Genomic DNA, 22,065 nt, shown 5'->3' with positions numbered 1-22,065 from the left:
GCTAACCAGCAAAACTTGATATCAAAAGCATCCTAAATGTTACATGTGTTTGCACCATATTGTAGTGAGTAACCTTTCTTGGTATTGCTGTTTCAAATATCCCACCATAATCTGTAGTCTGAGCCTGTCAAGGGCTAATGACAATGGCAGATACGTTACTAATTAGTTTCAAGGAAAATAGTTTTCTTTTTTTGTTTGCCAAATAACCCTGTGTAAGTGTTGGCCCTTAAACCCCCAACGCCCTGTTTAAGTTACAAGTTCTTGGACCATTTTAATGTTTTTGTTTAAACTGTAGTTTTCTGTAGTAAACTGTCTTTGTATATTTCCCATTTTATATTCATTTCCTAGTATTTAATTTACCATTATTTCTTTTGAACAAAACAATTTCAGAAATTTCATGTTTTAGATTGTAGGTCATCTTGTAACCTGTCAAGGACAAAGCTAACCAGCAAAACTTGATATCAAAAGCATCCTAAATGTTACATGTGTTTGCACCATATTGTAGTGAGTAACCTTTCTTGGTATTGCTGTTTCAAATATCCCACCATAATCTGTAGTCTGAGCCTGTCAAGGGCTAATGGCAATGGCAGATACGTTACTAATTTACTTTTTTTGTTTGCCAAATAACCCTGTGTATGTGTTGGCCCTTAAACCCCCAACGCCCCGGAAAAAAGTTCAGGCTCAGGATTTTATTTTGCTTAAACCCTGAATAAGCCATAATTCCAGCCAATCAGAGTCGAGGTTGCTAAATTCTGATTGGCTGCTCTGACAACCAATCACAACATCCCCTGTATTACCGACGACAGCGGAAGAGGAAAAATACAGTGTGTGCATAATTATTATGCAAGTTCATATTCTGATCATATTTTTTTCTGAGCACATTTTATGAATTCCAAATGACATCAATCTTAATAACTACTATTAATCTTGTATAGATGAGGCTGCTAAATTCTGATTGGCTGCCTTGACAACCAATCACAACATTCCCTGTATTACCGACGACAGCGGAAGAGGAAAATACAGTGCGTGCATAATTATTATGTAAGTTGATATTCTGGTCATATATTTTTCCAAGCACATTTTACCAAGTTCAAACAACATCAATCTTATTAACTACTATTAATCTTGTATTTAATCATTTATAACTGATATATAATTGTTCATGAAGGCTGGAAGTGAAAAAACACCTGATATTCAGGTGTGCAGAATTATTAAGTAGGTTTTCTTTTACAGATAAAATCTCAAGATGGACTAAACATGAACTCCCAGATTCTGGAAGATAAATTATTCAAACAGTGGTAAAAGAGGATGTGGTGCTGGTCCTTCAAGAGTCACTCTCAACTTAGTCTATATAGCCTATAAAAAATCAGTCTTCAAGTATTTTACTACACTTCGGTATGTGATTCTTAAGTAGGGGTAATTTTTTAGGATTCTTTACTTAAAGGAGACATATTATGCCCCTTTTTACAATATGTAAGATCTGTGTGGCAGCAGCAATATACAGTAAATAAATCATTAAATCCACTGCTCTCTTGTCTCCTCTGAGGCTGGGACTCTAAATAGTGTCCTGTGCAGCCAAAGGCAGAACAGTTAGCATGTTTTGCACCGTTGTCGCTTGCGAAATCAAAATGACGGTGCCATGGGTGGAAACTTACAGATTAAGGGGCTGTAATATTATAATGAGAGACCTTTGCCACATCACCAAGAGAGCAAAATCAGATGCGCTCGTTTTTTCAGACGCTTGCAGAAAAAGGCTTCCCAAAACAAAGTTACTGGGTTAATCTTTTTCACGTTTCCTTGGTTAGTAGATGCACCCGGGACATGATTATAGCACTTAAAACCTGGAAAAGTCAGATTTTCATGATATGTCACCTTTAACCTAAGTCTCTGAGAACCTGACACCTTGTACTTCTGGAGACTCCAGGTAGGTTGCAGTTTTGGAAAATGGTGGCCCTGGAGACTAAATTGTTCCTGGTGATTTTACACCTAATTCTTTACCTTAATTCCTAATTATTTTGCAGTTAACATGCATCTTTTCTTCTCCACATGTTTTTGACTGACCCTGCTGACCCACTGAGCATTTTGCTGTCCAATGGTCATGCATTAACTTTGCAATTTCTATTATTGCATTAGTTTTGAATATTTCTCATGGGCATTTAAGAATTTTTGACTTTCAGTCTGAGTTAAATCTAAAAAGTTTTGGCTCATTTTATCTGTAGAAAACCTTTTATCTGAAGAAAACCTGCTTAATAATTATGCACACTATGCACTTGAATATAAGACATTTTTCACTTCCAACCTTCATGAATAATTATATATCAGTTATAAATGATTAAATACAAGATTAATAGTAGTTAATAAGATTGATGTTGTTTGAACTTGGTAAAATGTGCTTGGAAAAATATATGACCAGAATATCAACTTACATAATAATTATGCACGCACTGTATTTTCCTCTTCCGCTGTCGTCGGTAATACAGGGAATGTTGTGATTGGTTGTCAAGGCAGCCAATCAGAATTTAGCAGCCTCATCTCTGATTGGCTGGAATTATGGCATATATTGTAACGCTGGGTTGTGTTGAGCAAGCGAGCTGTTGGCATTTAAAGGGCACTGAGGGTGGGCATCAGGGGAGCAAGCTAGTGAAACGTTGCACGCGCAAAAGAGAAGGTCTGCACACATCCAAAAACATATTTTAAATGCGAAATTGATTTTCGTGCACTCAAAATACTTTTTTCTTTGCGAGACGAACATTTTCTCCACAAAATTCAGTTTGCGCGTGCAAAATACACTTTTGGGAAAATTGTGGAAGAGATCTAACCCCATAAATAAACATGTTTGTCATTTACATTTAACAATGACTGGTAGGCTATACAAAGAGTGGAATAAAAACTTAAATGTGACCCTGGAGCACAAAATCCATCTTGAAGGGTTAGTTCACCCAAAAATGAAAATTAGCCCATAAATTACTCACCCTCAAGTCATCCTAGGTGTATATGACTTTCTTCTTTCAGACGAATCCAGTCGGAGTTATATTAAAAATTGTCTTTGATCTTTCAAGCTGTTTCATGGCACTCAGCGGGTGTTGCATGCTTCTCACATGTTGGAGGATTTCGATATAAGCTAAGAGGAGACTTGTTTTCCTTTGCTAAAGTAAAGAAACTTTGCTTCCTTTGCACCTGTTAACGTTGGTTTTCACGAGATTCACTGGCGCATGCGCAGCGATGACCTCAGAGGCTTTAATGCGCATCTTATCAGTAAAGCCGGTTCTGTAATCAAACGTGGTTTAGCGCAGCTCGTCAGTGAACAATGGCTCTGTGTAGTTAATGCTGCTCAATGTGAAAGCCCGCAGGTGATGGAGATTTACCGCTGATTACAGAACCGGCTTTACTGATAAGTTGCGCGTTAAATATCGCATGTGATTCACATTTTGGTGATTAAAATAAGCTTGTCCATTTCTGTTCGGTAGTACCTATGTGACAATTTAACTGTAATAATTCTAATTAAGTGATAAAAAGTAGTTGCAAATGTTTTAAAAAGACACATACTCATCACTGTACCATTAAAATGTGCAACACAAAATATATATGATATAATTAAAATTAACTTACACTGCAGCATTTTGGTGCACTCGAGTTCCTGAACGTGATGCATGATGGGATACGCTTAGCCTCTGAATACCGCTCTGAAGCGCTGAGATAGTGTGGGTTTAGTGTGGGTTAAGGGCGCTGAGCTTTGCCATTTTTCAGTTCTAATGTTAGTGAATTCAGAATATACTAAACTAGCGTCTGTGTGCTCAAGACTAGTCATTTGCATAAAACACACCCAAACCATCTCCAACCAACGGCTTTACGAACAAACCGATTGTAAACGTTCGTACACAGATTTCATGCACAAATTTGTGTGTGTTCATGCTTAGTGAATGAGATCCCAATATTCTTCTGCTAGATACACGTACAGTGTGTTTACTTTTAACTGATAGAGGACCAAAAGTTACATGATGAAGCTTCGATCATTTTTAACTCGTTAAACAACAATATTAATCGCAGAAATTAACACTGAAGCTCAAACAGCAGCAGTTTTTTCACTGCTTTAGTTTCAGTTGTTACGTGATTCTCGTCTGAATTAAAAGTGTTTTCTGTGCATGACTTCCGTTCAGTTTTAAAACCATCATATTTTTTATTTGATCCTGTTTGAGAATGATATTTGAGCATATAACTATTTACTTCAATAATAATAATAATAATAATAAAGAAAAAACTGTACTGTGACAAACCCTGTTTGTGTTTGTTCTTCAGGTTTGTTTGCTGATTCAGTGAAGTCAGTGTCAGTGATGGAGGGAGATTCGGTCACTTCACAGATGGTGGCCAATGGTGGGCCACATTGCAGATTCACTTACCAACTTACCAGTTGCCTTTGCTTTTTTAGAACAGAATTTGATTATTTAATCTTTGCATTTGAATTTTCAGAATTTGTAGAGTGTGTGCACACCTCGTCCTCTCTCCCTACTGTTCTCTGTTCTGTCGAATAAAGCGGGGTGTGAATTACGGCATTCAGAGGGTCATTAATGCAGTGTTACCAATTCATGAAATATACAGCAATAATACAACGCTTCCATGAATGGACTACCATAGAATATCATGGCCTGTATATCCCAGCTAATGCTAATCTAACTTGTCTTCCCAGAATAGTAAAAAAACTTTCATGTTTGTTATATTTTTCTGGCTCATGGTGCCTTCACTGCATGATGATTGAAATTCTAACTGTATTTATTTATTCTGAACATTTTATGGCACAGCTCTGCATGACGACAGGTTTTCAGCCGACGCTTTTCGTCTCACGTGCATCTGATTGACAGATAAACTGTGCGCTGTTATTTCAGTTTCTGTCATTAATGTTGTAGTTAATTCAGCAAAGATTTGACTTCGTACATGCAGTTAAAAAGGTTGCATCAAGTTAAAAAGGACAAACTTCATTCAACTGAGCTGTGCACATATTTTAACACTTACATTAGGCCTATGTTCTTTCTTCCTCCCTCCGTGCAATAAATACATGTCCTGAATGAATGAGTGTTTTTGCTCGGGTAATGTCAATGGTGCGGCCCATTTCAGGCACATCCAAAATTACAATTTTGAGGGTTTAGGAAAATAATTAAGATGAAGATTAACAGAATCTACATTAAACACTGACTAACTTATTCTCTCATGTTTTCCAGCTTGTCTGCCTGTTCCTGTCTTCAGCAGATACTGTTCTTCATCATCATCATCACCATCATATTGTTCATTGGTGTGTTCAGTGTTTAATGTGGGTCATGTGACTCTCTCCTGGTTCAAAGGAAACAGTTTATTGTCCAGCATCAGTGTGTCTGATCTCAGCATCAGTCTCTCTCTACCTCTGGAGGTGGAATATCAGGATAAAAACAGCTACAGCTGTGTGCTCAACAATCCCATCAGCAAGCAGACTCAACATCTGGACATCACTCAACTCTGTCACACATGTTCAGGTACAGCAGCGCTGATATTAGCGTTTATTACGCGGCTTTGTGGAATACTCGATTCTGATTGGTCAATCGCCAAATTCAAGTATTTCCTAATAATCGCTGTTGTCCATACTGTTTTTTCAGACTGCATATTTGGTTCAGGCGCGGACTCGCGCACTCTTGATTCATACAAACGCATCTACCGCCATCTTGTGTCTCAGTTATTACTTCAGTATTAATATTGAGTATTGTAGCCTTGTTGAGCCATTTGTTTTGACCATAGACTTAAAAAAAATATGGACGACGTATCTCCACTTCCTTCCACTATAGAAAAGTGAAGCCAAAACATTCTCAATATGGCCGCTGTCATTTTGGGAAAATTATGTAAATTGGAGTAATTTGGGTCTTAGCAGTAGTGATCGTGAGGTGGAGCCATGGAATCAAAAGTCCCACCCAAACTCCTGCAGATCCAATCACAAGCTCATAATCATAACACCACACCCCATTTTTATAGCATCAAATAACTAGTTAAAAGCAAAATTGTTAGACACTTGTACATACATCAGCATGTTAAGAACTACCTAAAATGACGGAAACCATCTTTGGAAAAAATTTCTTTGAAGTGTAAATTGATTATTTAGTTTGTCTCACGTCCCATTAGATTACATGGGGAGGGCGGGGTTTATGACCTATTCTGCAGCCAGTCACCAGGGGGCGATCGAGACACCCTGGCTTCACTTTTCTCTCATGCGGCACACTTGGTTTTGACATTACAAATGTTCGCAGAATATATACAGTTATAGAATAATTTAAAGTCAAATCAATATTTCCCATTCACGTATTTATTAAAGGGGTCATATGATGCGATTTCAATTTTTCCTTTCTTATGTTTACTCGGCGCGATACGCAACGCGTAAAAAGACAGTATAAGTCATTATAATGAGTAATCATGTCCCCACTGGATGCAACAAATGCCTCGTTTGTAATGGGTTTTATTGGTTTTGTCTCGTCGCGCCAGGACATGGCATCACAGTATGGTGAGGGGCGTAACATTTTCGTCACACACTTGAGGTATTCAGCCAATCACAAACGCACTGGATAGCTGGCCAATCAGAGCACACCTCGCTTTTCAGAACGATGAGCTTTTTAAAATCGATGCGTTTAAGAAAGGCGGGGCATAGAGGAGAAACAATAATGTACATTATGTGGAAAATAATGTGTTTTTTGAACCTTAAACCGCATAAACACATTGCATTACACCAAATACAAAACGTCATATGACCCCTTTAATTTGGTCAATAGTCCTGTAAAAGCAAAATAATTAGCTGCTTAGTATCGCAAAATAAATCGCACTCTGCATTCTGGGCTTTATTCCTTTTTTTCAAAACTATTGAAATGTAAAGAAATCTCAACAGGAACCATAACTGGTCAAATTTACAGCATTTTACAAACAATCTGACATAAGTTAAAATAAAATCTCGAATGTGATAATGATTTAATAGTTTTTAAAAAATAAATTTCCATATTGAAATTATAAATTGAAATGTTACTACAGCATATTTAATTCAATCTACTTTAAATCTATGACAAATAAGATTAACAAGATTAAAGAGAATAACAGCTGTAACCGATATTTAACGTTATTGACTGAGCTGAACTCGTGTTTCATGTTTTTATTCCTCAGACTCTGTCCACTGTTGTGTTGTAATGAAAATTTTTTTTTTTAAAGGGGTCATCGGATGCTACATGCACTTTTACAAGTTGTTTGAACTGAAATATGTGTTGGCAGTGTGTGTATGCAACCACCCTATAATGATAAAAATCCACCCGGTGTTTTTTTTTTTTTTTTTATCTACTAAAATCTTTACCCCTTTCTCAAATCGAACCGATCTCAGATGCCTGTCAGATGCCCCTCCCACGATAGTTTGATTGACAGTAGCGTTTCAGCACAGACTGGACTGGCGTCTTACCTTAGCTCCGCCCTGAGTGACTGTCATCAGTCCGCCATTGTTTCACCGCCGGAGCAGTTGTAGACAAGAATGACTCCTAAGAGATTGAGGTGTTCTGTTGTTGGATGTAATAATGAACATAGCAGTCGTCATTTACTCCCGACACCTGAGCCGCTGAAGATGCAGAGGATTACATTTGTTTTTGAAGGGAATGCGCCCCCGATCTACATAAATGCGCCTATGTTGGCGCGAATCATTTATGATCCAGCTTCACCTAAAGACGAAGTGAGTTTAAGGTTTTTTTAATGAATCTTTGCAAATCGCTTTCCCTAATAATGTGCTAATTAGCAAGTTTCACGATGAATGCAGCTAAAGTAAACAGTCCCTCAGAGAGCAGCTCGGAGGAGAGGGGCGGGGTCAGCAGAGCTCATTAACATTTTAAGGAAAATGCTACAAAACGGCTTGCTCAGAAAAGAGCTGTTTTTGACAGGGTAAAAAAGTGTTTTTTACACTACCATTGAGAAATGAACCAAACGATGTTACAGACTTTTCATTAAGACCCTAAAGAATCATATCAACTTGTGGAAAATGGGCATCTGATGACCCCTTTAAAGGTTTTTAATGAGTTAAAAAAAAGTATTTATTATAAACTGAGTACATACCAACCGCTCACCCTTCGATACATTACTGTCACAGACACGTGACCAAAATGAATAGAGGAGAGAAACGTTCAGGGGCGCAGAACAGAAAAGACTGAGGGGAAAAGAAAAACAATGCATTAATGAGGACAGCAATGTCTAAGTGAACTAACAGAAATAGGTAAACTTACCCTATTATTATTTTTTTCATTGTAAATTATGAAGAGGGCAAAGTGTTTAACATTATATCCCTTCATTTCTGTGTATCTCTATTACTCAAAAAATTTAAATAAAAGTCACGATATGCTTGTGAATGGGTTAGGGTTAGGGTTTGATTTACATTTGATTGGAAATGAGAAGATTGTTAACAATATAAACTAGCCACGTTTTGCAGAAAATTGCCGGTTTCAGAACTCTTGCTACTTCATACTTCAGTACAAAACAATGCTAAACTTTAACAAAAAATGATTTTTAAATGTTATATTAGGGATTTCATAATGTCTTAAAATACATGCAAAACAGGCAAAATAAAGTCCAACAGTTCACTTGCTCCTTTGAGTGTGTGGGCACCCCACAATCTGATTGGTCTGCACTCCTTCATTAATCCTATAGTGCACCTGTGAATCGGTACCATTTACCTATAGACAGAGTACAAACTCAAATAAACACAAATAAATATTAAATAACAAATGTATTGAAATAAAGAAATATATTTTAAGGTAAATTAAATACAATACTTGAATTCAATAAAATAAGCACAATAAACAAATATAAGGCTGCTACAATAAATCTAAAAGCAAAACGTGAAAAGTGCAATATCATGGAGTGGAAATGGTAAATTAGACTGAATGATCCTCTGCTGCCATCTAGATGTCGTAGTGAGAATATCATGACATTCATTTTAATGGTATTTGTTTTTCTACCAGGTTGCAGAATTTTTCCACTTAAGCATGGCAAATTTTCCATGAATTGTCTCTATAAGTAAAAATGAAAAAATACAAATGTTCTTTAAAGCGAATTTTACATACAGTGTTCTCATTTAATATAAAAATGTACAAAAATATGAAAAACTTTGAGGTGAATGAATAATGAATTGCTTGCAGGGAGTTTTCTGCAGGGGTTAGGGGCTAGAATACAGGGGGGCGCCAGCACTGATCTTGCATACCCCTCAGCAAATGTGCAGTTGTGACCCTGGTTCTGGTTTATAACATCAGATCCAGAAGAGGATTTTTACAGCCTTTCTGTATTCCTCTTCCTAAAATACTTGATCTGAACTTTGTTTGTTAGTTTGAATTTTAATATCTGTCTACTTGTTTTCTTTATATTTCTTACATATAAAAAAAAACAAAAAACACCTTGCTACATGTACTGCATTAGGCTAACCGAGACTTATCACAGCACTTGCATATTATTGCTCTTTTGTTGGTTTTGATGTCTTCTGTTGTCTTCATTTGTAAGTCACATTGTATAAAAGCATCTGCTGAATGCATAAATGTATTCTCGGATTTTAAAATTAAATGTTCCCTCCTGATGGAATGACCTGCCCAACTCAGTCAGAGCAGCTGAGTCCTTAGCCATCTTCAAGAATTGCTAAAAACACATCTCTTCCATCTTTATTTGACCCTCTAACTCTAGCACACTCTATTCTAATTCTATTTTATCTATTTATTTTCTTTTTTTTTATTGATTTTTTAAATTTTTTTAAAACACATGACCCTCTAACACTTGCACTCTCTATTCGTTTTCTAACTGCTTGTTTTCTTAAAAAAGGCCTTTAACACTAGCTTTCTCTTTTCTTTTTTTCTGTTCTATCTACTTATTTTCTTTTTATTATATGTTTATTATTATTATTTTTATATATATATATATATATATATATATATATGTATATGTATATATCGCAAATGTACATATCGCAATATGCATATCACTACAGCTTGCAATATTTGGGGCCATGAACAAAAGACAGAGAAAATCACTCACTGCTCTTACCTAAATAACTTTTGTAGATTAAATAAGAATCAGTGCATATTTAATTCAAAGAGAAAATACTAAGCAGTGTTTTATTTTTCCGTTTTATTATTCAGTTCCTAAACTCATGTTAAAATGACATTTTTATGTAATGCTTGAGTAAAACACTACCGTTCACTTTCAGAAGTTGTTGTAGGGGTGCTTTCTTATTAGAATCAGAATCAGAATGAGCTTTATTCACCACTTAAGTGTGTGCAAACACAAGGAATGTGTTGTGGTTTTACAGGAACTCTTGGTACGTACATACAAATAACCATATGATACAATATAGTTATAGAAGTTCACAGAACTGACTCAGCAACAGCTGAGTAAAGCTGTTTCATCTGAGCATGTGGCACTTTAAGCATTATCGTATCGCATTATTTAATGAGTTATCGCATATCGCATTTTTCTTCAATATCGCACAGCCCTAAATTGTCTGTCCTAAGTCGCTGTGGATAAAAGCATCTGCTAAATGTAAATGCAAATTTGTTAGATGTTCTATTCTATTCTATAATAAACATTTGATATGATTACAGCAGTGTGTCTTGTTCCTGGCACAGATATTCAACATCGATCAATATGTTTGTATTTATTGATTGTGTTTATGAGTCATATGAAAACATCAGATAACACTTTTACGCACACACTCATAGCAGCTGATCGGTTCCTGAAACATAAAGCTTTTAGAGAAACTCTGAAATCATTCTGAGATGAGAAACAATTTAGACACTTGATAAACGAACAACAAGCGAGCTGAAGAGAGACCAGTTACTGGAGAGACCAGATGAGCGAATGAAACGTAGCCCTTGTACGTAAGAATGGGCGTGGCCATATGGAACGCTTCTTCCGGACCGGTCAGACGCTACTGAAATATGTTTGTTTGATGGTTGTATATTTGTTACAATCATGACACGCATTCGGAACGCATAATATTTTACGCTCTATTGCGGCCGCGTGTACCGGAACGGATATATATCGCTGAAACTGATCGACATTTTGCAAAACGTAAACAGCTCGATAAAGCGATCTGGCCTGTCATATATGGGCTTGGGACTGAAATATGCAAAAATTAGTGTTTATTGAAGAGAACATGATCCAGAATCCTGCCGTATTAAACCTAATGAAGACACTGAAGGACAAAGAGGTTGGTGTTTATTCTTCACTGAAAAGAAACTAAGCCCAGATAGCACACATACTAATGTAAGATGTCTGTTAAAGATGTGGAGAGCATCTACTGTGTAAACATCTGATAGACGTCTTTAAGATGTCAGTTTTACATACATTCTAAATCATAAACATCTTAAAGACATCTAATAAACGTCTATTTGACATCTGATAGGAAACGTCCTATAGACATATTGCAGATGACCAAACACTCTAAACCATACGTCTGGCAGACGTCTCTGTGATGTACGTGTGCTATCAGGGAGGTCTCAAAATAGTTACACCATCAAATAACATGGACCGATACATGACAAAATGTCCTTGCACTTTACATTTAGTCATTTTGCAGGAGCTTTTATCCAAAGGGACTTACAATTGGGGGATACATAAAGCGATTCTTCTTAAAGAGGCAAACAGACACAGGAAGTGGTTGTAATACCAAGTTTTTAGTCATTGTTCAAATAAGTACAAGCTAGAAAGAGAAGGAATAAATAAAGAGATATAATGTTTTTTTTTATTTTTTATGATGAAGTCAGGTAGCTTCGAAAGAGATGAGTTTTCAGCCGTCGCTTGAAAATTGTCAGGGATTCTGCATTCCGGATAGGGGTGGGAAGATCGCTCCACCAGCCAGGAACGGTGAACGAGAATGTTCTGGAAAGTGATTTTGAGCCTCTCTGTGATGGTACCACGAGGCGTCGCTCACTAGCGGATCTCAGACTTCTGGAGGGGACATTAGCTATGCAACTTGAATTAATGTTTGGAACAGTAGAGGTGACGTAAAATGTGATACTTGAGTGTGTAGCTTTGTTTTTATGTATTTTCCCTTCCCAGTTTTACAATGTTCTGTTATGTCCATTCAGGCCTGATGGAGGTGAAAGAGGAATTTAAAAACCTGAATGAGGTGGAGGAGGAACATCATCTCTCCATCACTGGTGAAAATCCTTTGACTCTCTCACAAAACACAACCAGATTCAAGAAGTCTTACATCTGTCCTCAATGCGGAAAGTGTTTTGCAGGTAAATCACGACTCGAGCGCCACATAAGAATCCACACCGGAGAGAAACCGTTCGCGTGTCTCGTGTGCACAAAGAGTTTTGCGTGTAAAGAAAGACTCGACAGGCACGTAAAAATCCACACTGGAGAGAAGCCCTTCACGTGCGAGTGGTGTGGAAAGCGTTTGGCGTGTAAAACGAGACTCAAGAGGCACGTGATAACCCACACTGGAAAAAAGCCTTATGCGTGCTTGCATTGCGAAAGGAGCTTCACGACGAACACAAACCTGCAGCGGCATGTCAAACTCCACACTGGAGAAAGGCCGCACACGTGCCAAGAGTGTGGAAAGAGCTTCATACGCAAGGAAAAGCTCAGGTTTCACATGACGATCCACACTGGCGAGCGGCCTTACAGTTGCGAACAATGCGGGAAGAGTTTCCGACACATCAACGGTCTCAAAGATCACCAGCTCTCTCATGCCGCAGAGAGGTCTTTTAACTGTGATCAATGCGGTAAGGATTTTATTACTGCGTCTGCACTGAAGAGACACTTGAGAGTTCATTCGGGTGAGAAGCCTTTCTTGTGTTCTCTGTGTGGAAAGAGTTTTGCACGAGTGGACTGCTTTAAAAGGCATCAGGAGGTCCATAGTGGTGTGAAGGATCACGTGTGCTATGAGTGCGGGAAGGCTTTTATTACATCCGATCAACTCAAGCAGCACCAGAGGATTCACACTGGAGAGAAACCTTACAAGTGCTCACTTTGTGGGAAGAGTTTCGCTCAGTCGCCGCACCTGCAAGCACACGAGAAAAGCCACACCACTGAGAGCCATATGGAAATAAGTGATCAAATCATCTACTGATTCACGTGGAAAATGCATGATCCAAAGGTATCTTGGGAATCTGAATCCCAAAAAGAGTAAGAGTGGCTTTCTTGTTTACACCAAACCTTTTGTTTCAACATCGCATCTGAATACTGTAAATAAACCATTCTATCACTAGGTCTATACTATGTGTTTGTCTTCATTAAAAATCACATGACCAGATGTCAACTCACTTTATTTCACTAACCCTGCAGTGTTCAACTGTGGAATAACTTAATAAGGGGTGTTATGCCATTTTCTATTAAAGCATTTGTTGATTTTAAATAATGCCTTTCCTTACGAAAATTAACCAAGGTTTTACTACAAATTAAACTTAAAAAAAAAACATGGTTACTATAGTTAAACCATGGTAACCACAAATTAGCCATGGGTTTGCTGCACTAACCATATAGTTTCACCATGGTATTTGTAGCAAAACTGTGGTTATACAAATGGTAATCAATACGCCCGAAAAAAAAAAAACATGGTTCCCACACTTTTACTACAATGAAACCATGGTTAATTTTCATAAGGGTTGTGAAAATTTGATGAATTACTGTTGAATTATGGATACACATGGGCATCTCTTATAATCTTGCTGCTGATTTTTTTGTTTTATGTGTTTGCAGCAGTTCTTTCCTCTTTATTCCGTTATCTGACAAAAAATAAATAAAAAAGTCACTCAGTATTTTTGTTTATGTCGTGCTGATACCTGGCGGCGAACATGAAGAAAGCACAAGTTGGTGAGATTGGAGGAGAAACGTAGCTGTTCACAAATGGAAACCAAAACCTTTAAACAGGCTTTACGTGTCTTTTATTTCAAATCAATACACAATACATTTCAGGTACACTTTTCTGGCTCTGCAGAAGGCGTTTATCAAGTCCTTGCGTTGTATTTTCGAATCCAGTAGGTGGCGGAAACGTATCTTCGACTGTTTTGTGTCTCGCAATGAAACGTAGAAGAAGATGATGCTGGAGGAGCTGTGAAGATGAAGTAGGTTTCATTTTGATGTTTTTTTTTAAGTGGTGTCAGATTGCAGTGTAAACAAAGATACTGTCAGCGAAATATTGATATTATTTATATCATTCTAAAAAGTCATTTTATTTTTCTATATGGAAATCGTGGAACATTTATTTTAATGTTTCATACTCACAAACGGTTATTTCTTAGTTATATGTAGGCGGCATACTAAATTAATAACAATAACAGTATATTTGAGTCGAAAAGTGATGGAAATACATAATATTTATAATGATTCCAAAAGTCTTATAGTGAGAGCTCAAATATAGATGATTTTCAAATAATTATCAAAAGAGATTCTGTTGAGGTAATTTGTTTTCAGCGTTTCGCGCTCTTTGTTTGAAAACGGCGGTAACGGTCGATCAGTTGAACGCAACACGCAACGGTCAGTATTATTATGCTAGCAATTTCCCGAAGTACGTAGTTCCCTGAAGAGTAGGACATACCTGAAAGTAAAGATAACACGCAGTTTAGATGATTTAGATAATTCACTGATTTCATACTGATGCCAAACGATAATTCGCGAGTTCGTAATGTTGTTTGAACGATAGTACATTAGTTCTGTATTCCCTAATCTATATGTTAATTAGGGTGCAGATACGTGTAAGAAAAGATCGTATAAGAATTCATGATATATACTTAGATCATATACAAAGATGAATACATAATGCTCTGTACAGTGATAACAATCACATCTTCAGCACGTTCCTCTAACAACAATTCAACAATAAATGCTGGAACATTGAAGATGAGCATCCAGTCCATCAGGAAGAAGTGAAATCTGCAGAGACAGAGTTTATTGAAGGACAGAGAGAACATGAGAGATCCAGAACCCTGCAGAATGAAACACACTGAAGAAGAAACAGGTTGGTGTTTATTCTTGATCCTTCATTAATGAGGCTGAAGAACATCCAGGTCACAAAAGCTGCATGCAGTTCATTGGATTTAGCTGGTGTAGTTAGAAAAATCAAATGAGCTTTGAAATAACATCATAAAACCTGCAAATAATACCAGATTTGAGAATGTCCTAAATCTAGAGCAAAGCTTTTGTTTTGGGACTTTTTTAATTATTTAATTTCCTGTTCATGTAGACCTGATGGAAGTGAAAGAGGAAAGACAAGAACTGCTTGAGGAGAAACATAATTTCATACCTGGAGAAAAATCTTTGAGTTGTTCACTGACTGATGATAATAATAATAATAATAAATCCCAAAAACGAGAAAGAGCCAAAAATGTTTTCATCTGCCCTCAATGTGCAAAGAGTTTTACGCAAAAAATCGGCCTTGAGCGCCACATGCTAATTCACACCGGCGAGAAACCCTTCACTTGCTCTCAATGTGGGAAGAGTTTCAGGTGTAAAAGGAACCTCGTCGATCACATAAGAGTTCATACCGGAGAGAAACCGTTCACGTGCGACCAATGCGGCAAGAGTTTCGCATACAAAACAGGCCTGAACAGACACATAAGGATTCATACCGGAGAGAAACCATTCATGTGTCCTCAATGCGGAAGAGGTTTTGCACTCTCAGGAGCCATTAGGAGGCACATCAAAATCCACAGCGGAGAAAAGCCGCACACATGCGATCACTGCGGAAAGAGTTTTACCTATAAAGAAAACCTTAAGGAGCACATGAGGATCCACACCGGAGAGAGACCGTACACTTGTGTTGAGTGTGGAAAGAGCTTCACACATGTCAGCAGTCTTAAAGAACATCTTCACACTCACTCTGCTGTCAGGCCGTTTAACTGCGACCAATGCGGTAAAACGTTTCTTTCATCATCCATACTAAAGAGACACTTGCAAGTTCACATGCAGGAGAAGCCGTACTTGTGTTCTCTGTGTGGAAAGAGTTTCGCACGACTGGATGGTTTTAAAGAGCATCAGAAGATACACACCGGTGTGAGAACTCACGTGTGTTTCGAGTGCGGGAATGGGTTTATATCAGCCACGCACTTGAAACTGCATCAGAGGATCCACACTGGAGAGAAACCGTACAAGTGTTCGCACTGCGACAAGAGGTTCTCTCGCTCAGGAACCCTGAAAGCGCACGAGAGGATTCACACCGGAGAGAAACCATATCACTGCACCGCGTGTGGGAAGAGTTTCAACCAATCAAATCAGCTGCTGAGTCATAAGAAGAAACATCACTCTGTGTTGTCGCAATGAGCTTTTTATCTTCAGAAACCAGGACTTTCTAAGAGATGTGTGTGTGTGTGTGTGTGTGTGTGTGTGTGTGTGTGTGAAGAAAACAAAAGTTTCTTGAAAGAAAGCAATATTGAGCAGCAAATCAGAATGATTTCTGAAGGATCATGTGACACTGAAGACTGGAGTAATGATGCTGAAAATTCCGTTTTGATCAGTAATAAATCACATTTTACAATATATTTAACAGCTATTTTAAATTGTAATAATATTTCACAATACAATAGTTTTTACTGTAATCTTCTCAAATAAATGCTGCCTTTGTGAGCAGAAGAAACTTCCTTTAAAACCATTAAACAATCTTAATTATTCCACTTTTAAATGGTAGTGTTAGTATTTTAAATACCTTACAAACAGGTGCATACATGCCTCATTAAAAATGTTTTGCACATGAACAAATAAAAAGTAACTACTTAAAATTTTTTTTTTTTAAATCTGTTGTTTTACTCTACATGAAACAGAAATGATAAGATCATACAAACAGCTGAATACTGCTCCCTTTACAGAATTAATCATGGGTTATTAAAATATCCGGTCATTTTTGCAAATTTTAATATCTGGCAAATATTTCAATATGTGTTTTTCAATATCTAATAAAGTAAACATGTTCTGTATGATTTGTAACTAAAAATAAATGTATGAATAATATTTTAAGTAACTATACTACATTAATACATATATAGCTTTACTATATTAATATATGTTTTAAAGAGAGCTTTGCAGTATTTATTTACTATGGTGCTTTCAACTGTCGACTCACAATATACTCCAGTCCAGTAGAGGGTGCAAGTGCACCATAATTTGCTTCATCGCCTGCCACAAACGTTAAGGAAGAATGAGATGAACATAACTTCTATCAGAACACTTGCAATGCCACTAGAAGGCAAGCCTGCAACCTTTAGCCGAAAAAGCGTAATGGCTAATGCTAACGCAAACGAGACCAGAGGCCGTTTTTTTTTTAATGGATGTCAATGTAGGAGAGGCTTCACTACGCTGAATAAAAAGTTTTTTTTAGAGGAAACAGCTCTATTGGCTAATCTTCAACATGTTTTACACTAAACAGTACTTTTGGATTTAACTGTTTTTTTGTGTTTACCACGAACAAAATGCTGTTTTATAAGAGAAGTCACTGACTTTTTGTGAAAGGTGGGCTTCAGCTTACGGCTTTTCTCATTCATTCCTATGGTATCTGTAAACGGCGATTGAGTGTCGCACAACTCTGACTGAAATTCAGTGACGTCAAGGCTGTAATGTGATTGGTTATTAATGCACACGTGATCCAAGTTAGCCGTTACGCTTTCTCCAGTAGCAGTAATACAGACCCTCTCATCTCCCTAAGACAATCTTTGGCATAAATTTGTATGTTATGAGAGATCAGAGATTCAAGTCAAGTCTCGAGTCATTGTTGTCAAAGTCTAAGTCGAGTCGCAAGTTTTCTTTGATTATGTCGATTCAAGTAACAACTCCTCAAATTTGGGTCTCGAGTCACGCGACTGATTAGAAAAAAGTTTATAGTTATAGATAGTAACACATATGTTTATGGTAGTGATCAAAACGTTTTGAAAGTAACTCCAAATAAAGATTATATTGCATCGTTACACCAGTAGGTGGCGACGAGTGACTTAAAAGATGTATTTGTCATTGAAGCATTCATTCATTCAAGATATTCCTACAAAAATGGAGATTCATCCAGTAATGAAACAAGCTGTATGCACCAGAAATCACACACGTTTTGCATGTTTTATTCCTATACAACAACCATATGTTTTTCTTTTGATTTTCAAGGAACTAATTATTTCAGTAAAGGAGGTTAAAAAATAATGACTTTTTTTTTTTGTATTACTGAAATTAATGAAGCAAAATAATGCATTATTTCTGTAATTTAATAGGGTACCTTAAACTTTTACCTGCATTTTACTTGTTTATTTTGTGAAGTTCTTTTATTTCATTTTCTTTGTCTATTTTTATGGTGCTTGATGTCTATTAAAATCAGATTCATTCCCGTGTGTGTACATGCTATTGTTCAAACATTTGGGGTCAGTACTTTTCTTGAAAGAAAGTGATATTAAAATGATTTCTTGAGCAGCAAATCAGCATATTAGAATGATTTCTGAAGGATCATGTGACACTGAAGACAGATAGATAGATAGATAGATAGATAGATAGCTTTATTGTCAGACAAAGTCTGACATTTTTCTTGCATAACAGTATGTTTTTTGCACACTCTTTACCAGTGTTGGGGGTAACGCATTACAAGTAACGTGAGTTACGTAATCAGATTACTTTTTTCAAGTAACTAGTAAAGTAACGCATTACTTTTTAATTTACAAGAGAATATCTGAGTTACTTTTTCAAATAAGTAACTCAAGTTACTTTTTTTTCCAATGTATTGATTGACAGCTCTCCTGTCGCCATGTTGAGAGAAATCAGATGTTACTGTAGTTCTAAAATAAATATGAATATGCATTAATTCATCTCACTCACAAAAAAAAAACAGATTCAGTATTAAACAAAACAAAACACAGATTCAGTATTCCTCAAAATGAATAAAAATAATGCAACTCAGAATATGACGCAAACCTGCAATAATTAAATGTTAAACAACACAAATATCCTTTATGTATTTAATCCCATTCTATTTGCTTCTGACCTTCGATGATCCAGTTCAACCGTACTAATAAGCAAAAATGACTCTAGACAAACATTTGTGTGTCTTTGTTTATTGCTGAAGTGTGTTGATATGTCTTCTTCAGCATTCTACTGTACGGACATAAATTTATTTTCCCTTCAGCCTGAGGCTTATTCATTTCACTTTTGGTTTGAAAAGGCTTTTATATTTGCCAAAAATATAACTTTTTTATTTAAAAAACAAACAAGCAAGCCCTGTCCAGATTTAAAAAGTAACGCAAAAGTAATGTAACGCATTACTTTCCACAAAAAGTAACTGTAACGTAATTTGTTACTTTTTTATGGAGTAACGCAATATTGTAACGCATTACTTTTAAAAGTAACTTTCCCCAACACTGCTCTTTACAAACAAAACACAATTCACAATAGACATAGACACAGTAAATATAGAAAAAAAAATATTCCTGGAGTTTTTATTTTACATGTATCTCAGCTCTAGGACAACTGTACAAAAGATTGTTTTAGTTTCACTCGATTAAATTACTGGAGTAATGATGCTGACAATTCAGCTTTGATCACAGCAATCAAAAATACATGTTACAATATATTCGCATAGAAATCTGTAATAGCATTACTGTTTTGATAGTATTTTGGATCACGTGACCACAAGAAAATCCTATTATTTTGTTTGTCAAATCGCAATATTCTCCGCGCTCCAGTCCAGCAGGAGGCGCAGATGCACCACAAATTGGTTTGTCATCCACCACAAAAGTGAAAGAAGAAGGATGCGATGAACGCAACTTGTTTCTAATGCTGTGATTGACAGGATTGGTGTATTATCTAGGGTGAGTGAAAATAATTTTTTTCTGATGCATCGCGATCTCTATTTGAACGATCTCTATTCTTAAATCTCGAGATCGATCTGTGCGTTTTTCGTTAATGTGTGAATAAAACTATCATCAGTGGAGCCCCTGCTATCAAACACTTGCATTAAGTTATGTGGTATTTTAATAATATTAATTGTCTTTTTTATGCTCTTAAATGTGGCGTGGCAGATTGCAAATTTTCTCTTGGTTCAAGTGTCATTTCTTTAGTTTTATTCTGTACACCTTTTTTTCTAACTAGTTTATGGCACTTCCGGTTTGTGGACGTTCAACTGAAAATACATTTCAAATCGTAATTTTGCGCTACAAATAATCCTCACTCGTCGCGTTTGAGTTAATGAGATGTAAATTTTACTTCATGTATTTTAAGACGTTAGGAAAATAACGGTAACGCTTGGTATTCAGATGTATAACAAGAATCCTCCTTTCAGTCTGCTGCATCCTTTCCTCCTGATTATTTTCTGTTTTTCCTTTGTATTTCGCTGTAATAATATGAAAAATGACAACATCTACTACCTTGTATTTGTGGTCTGCACGTTCTGTTTAATATATGATAATAAGCAGTGTTGGGGGTAACGCATTACAAGTAACGTGAGTTACGTAATCAGATTACTTTTTCAAGTAACTAGTAAAGTAACGCATTACTTTTTAATTTACAAGAGAATATCTGAGTTACTTTTTCAAATAACTAACGCAAGTTACTTTTTTTTCCAATTTATTGACTGACAGCTCTCCTGTCCCCATGCTGAGAGAAATCAGAAGATGTTACTGTAGTTAATAAATATGAATATGCATTAATTCATCTCACTCACAAATAAAACACAGATTCAGTATTTCTCAAAATGAATCAAAATAATGCAACTCAGAATATGACGCAAACCTGCAATAATTCAATGTTAAACAACACATATATGCTTTATGTATTTAATCCCATTCTATTTGCTTCTGACCTTCGATGATCCAGTTCAACCGTACTAATAAGCAAAAATGACTCTAGACAAACATTCGTGTGTCGTTTTTTATTGCTGAAGTGTGTTGATATGTCTTCTTCTGTATTCTACTGTACGGACATAAATTTACTTTCCCTTCATCCTGAGGCTTATTCATTTCACTTTTGGTGTGAAAAGGCTTTTATATTTGCCAAAAATATAACTTTTTTATTTGAAAAACAAACAAGCAAGCCCTGTCCAGATTTAAAAAGTAACGCAAAAGTAATGTAACGCATTACTTTCCACAAAAAGTAACTGTAACGTAATTTGTTACTTTTTTATGGAGTAACGCAATATTGTAACGCATTACTTTTAAAAGTAACTTTCCCCGACACTGATAATAACTGACCATCTCCGTCGCTTTAATACCGGTTACAGCACGAAATAAAGATGAATAATCATCCGAAGGTATGTTAAAAGGAGGAGTAGGCTACAATTTACCGAAATCCGATTCCTGTCTCATGTAATCGCTCAGTGTTTCAACCGCGCAAAGACGTCAATATAACAGATGGTAAACATTGTCATGTCGCATTTACCTCAGAAAAAAAACATATTCGGTGACCTCGTTAGTCAGTTATAAAAATTAACTCTAGAGAGGAGCATTTTGTTAAATACATCATATAACATTTTCATTATAACTTCATTTCTGTTCAAATAAACAGTGACCATTTAAATGTTTGTATAAAAAAAAAACCCGAATTGGAGTAGAAATATAATTTTGCAATTGTAATTTAATTGAGTGCAATTTAGGCGATTGTTCACAAATCAGTTAATTTTAACTTTCAATGTTATAGTAGTGTAGTACCACCACCTGACTCTCAGGTATATTTTACAGAATTAAATGATTTTTTTTATCCTTGAGTAAAATTTGGTTGAGTAAACACTCTACCTGATATCCAAAATAACTGATATCGAATCGAATCGAAAATTGAATCGAATTGCAAGCTTGTGAATCAGAATCGAATCGAATCGTGAAATGTGTCCAACCTTAGCCCCATTGATTACTATTTGTATAACCACAGTAGGGCTGGACAATAATTCAATATCAATATGTATCGCGATATAATTTTTTTCAATAACGGTGATATGATTTGTAAACACATTTCCGATATTTCGATATACATTACCAGTTTCCCATACATTGATTTATTTGTGCTGTTTGACTTCGTTGAATAAACATGAGCACTGCACGTTTCAAAATCATAACACGGCGCGGGTGTTTTATATGAATGTATCTCTGAAGGGAA

General features: G+C 36.3%; 4 protein-coding genes across 8 annotated transcripts in view; all 4 read left to right on the top strand.

Moving 5' to 3' along the window:
* The window catches only part of LOC107662818 (uncharacterized), a 31,085-nt gene extending 26,556 nt beyond the window's left edge, over positions 1-4,529 (top strand). The window contains exons 6-7 of the mRNA XM_016452930.1: positions 4,297-4,371; positions 4,468-4,529. Coding sequence (XP_016308416.1) covers positions 4,297-4,371; positions 4,468-4,529 — 137 coding nt within the window. The remainder of the gene's footprint in view (positions 1-4,296; positions 4,372-4,467) is intronic.
* A 6,331-nt stretch (positions 4,530-10,860) lies between these two features.
* Positions 10,861-13,229, top strand: LOC107662827 (gastrula zinc finger protein XlCGF8.2DB-like). Of its 5 annotated transcripts, none has more exons than XM_016452943.1 (3): positions 10,861-11,221; positions 12,102-12,173; positions 12,248-13,229. In XM_016452943.1, exons 2-3 carry the CDS (start codon positions 12,138-12,140, stop codon positions 13,091-13,093), a joined length of 882 nt encoding a protein of 293 aa, XP_016308429.1. In that variant the 5' UTR covers positions 10,861-11,221; positions 12,102-12,137; the 3' UTR covers positions 13,094-13,229. The 5 variants fall into 5 exon arrangements, with proteins under 5 accessions (XP_016308429.1, XP_016308428.1, XP_016308426.1 ...); XM_016452942.1 differs by having other exon boundaries at positions 10,862-11,221; positions 12,258-13,229; XM_016452944.1 differs by lacking the exon at positions 10,861-11,221 and adding an exon at positions 11,935-12,012.
* An 841-nt stretch (positions 13,230-14,070) lies between these two features.
* LOC107662825 (gastrula zinc finger protein XlCGF8.2DB-like) lies at positions 14,071-16,336 on the top strand. Its single transcript, XM_016452939.1, has 3 exons — positions 14,071-14,087; positions 14,816-14,980; positions 15,206-16,336. Exons 2-3 carry the CDS (start codon positions 14,932-14,934, stop codon positions 16,279-16,281), a joined length of 1,125 nt encoding a protein of 374 aa, XP_016308425.1. The 5' UTR covers positions 14,071-14,087; positions 14,816-14,931; the 3' UTR covers positions 16,282-16,336.
* Positions 16,337-19,687: 3,351 nt separating this feature from the next.
* Positions 19,688-22,065, top strand: part of LOC107662828 (gastrula zinc finger protein XlCGF8.2DB) — a 4,024-nt gene continuing 1,646 nt past the window's right edge. The window contains exon 1 of the mRNA XM_016452945.1: positions 19,688-19,790. The gene's annotated coding sequence lies outside the window, so the exon portion shown is untranslated. The remainder of the gene's footprint in view (positions 19,791-22,065) is intronic.

Source organism: Sinocyclocheilus anshuiensis, unplaced genomic scaffold (assembly GCF_001515605.1).
Source record: "Sinocyclocheilus anshuiensis isolate Anshui unplaced genomic scaffold, SAMN03320099.WGS_v1.1 scaffold1815, whole genome shotgun sequence".
Lineage (NCBI taxonomy): Eukaryota > Metazoa > Chordata > Actinopteri > Cypriniformes > Cyprinidae > Sinocyclocheilus > Sinocyclocheilus anshuiensis.
This window is presented reverse-complemented; position numbering and strand designations above follow the sequence as displayed.

Bases quoted from the DNA above. Each gene is read 5' to 3' on its own strand.
- LOC107662827 (XM_016452940.1), top strand. From the start codon at position 12,107: ATGGAGGTGAAAGAGGAATTTAAAAACCTGAATGAGGTGGAGGAGGAA.
- LOC107662825 (XM_016452939.1), top strand. From the start codon at position 14,932: ATGAGAGATCCAGAACCCTGCAGAATGAAACACACTGAAGAAGAAACA. The intron at 14,981-15,205 runs GTTGGTGTTTAT...CTGTTCATGTAG, and splicing joins ACACACTGAAGAAGAAACAG to ACCTGATGGAAGTGAAAGAG.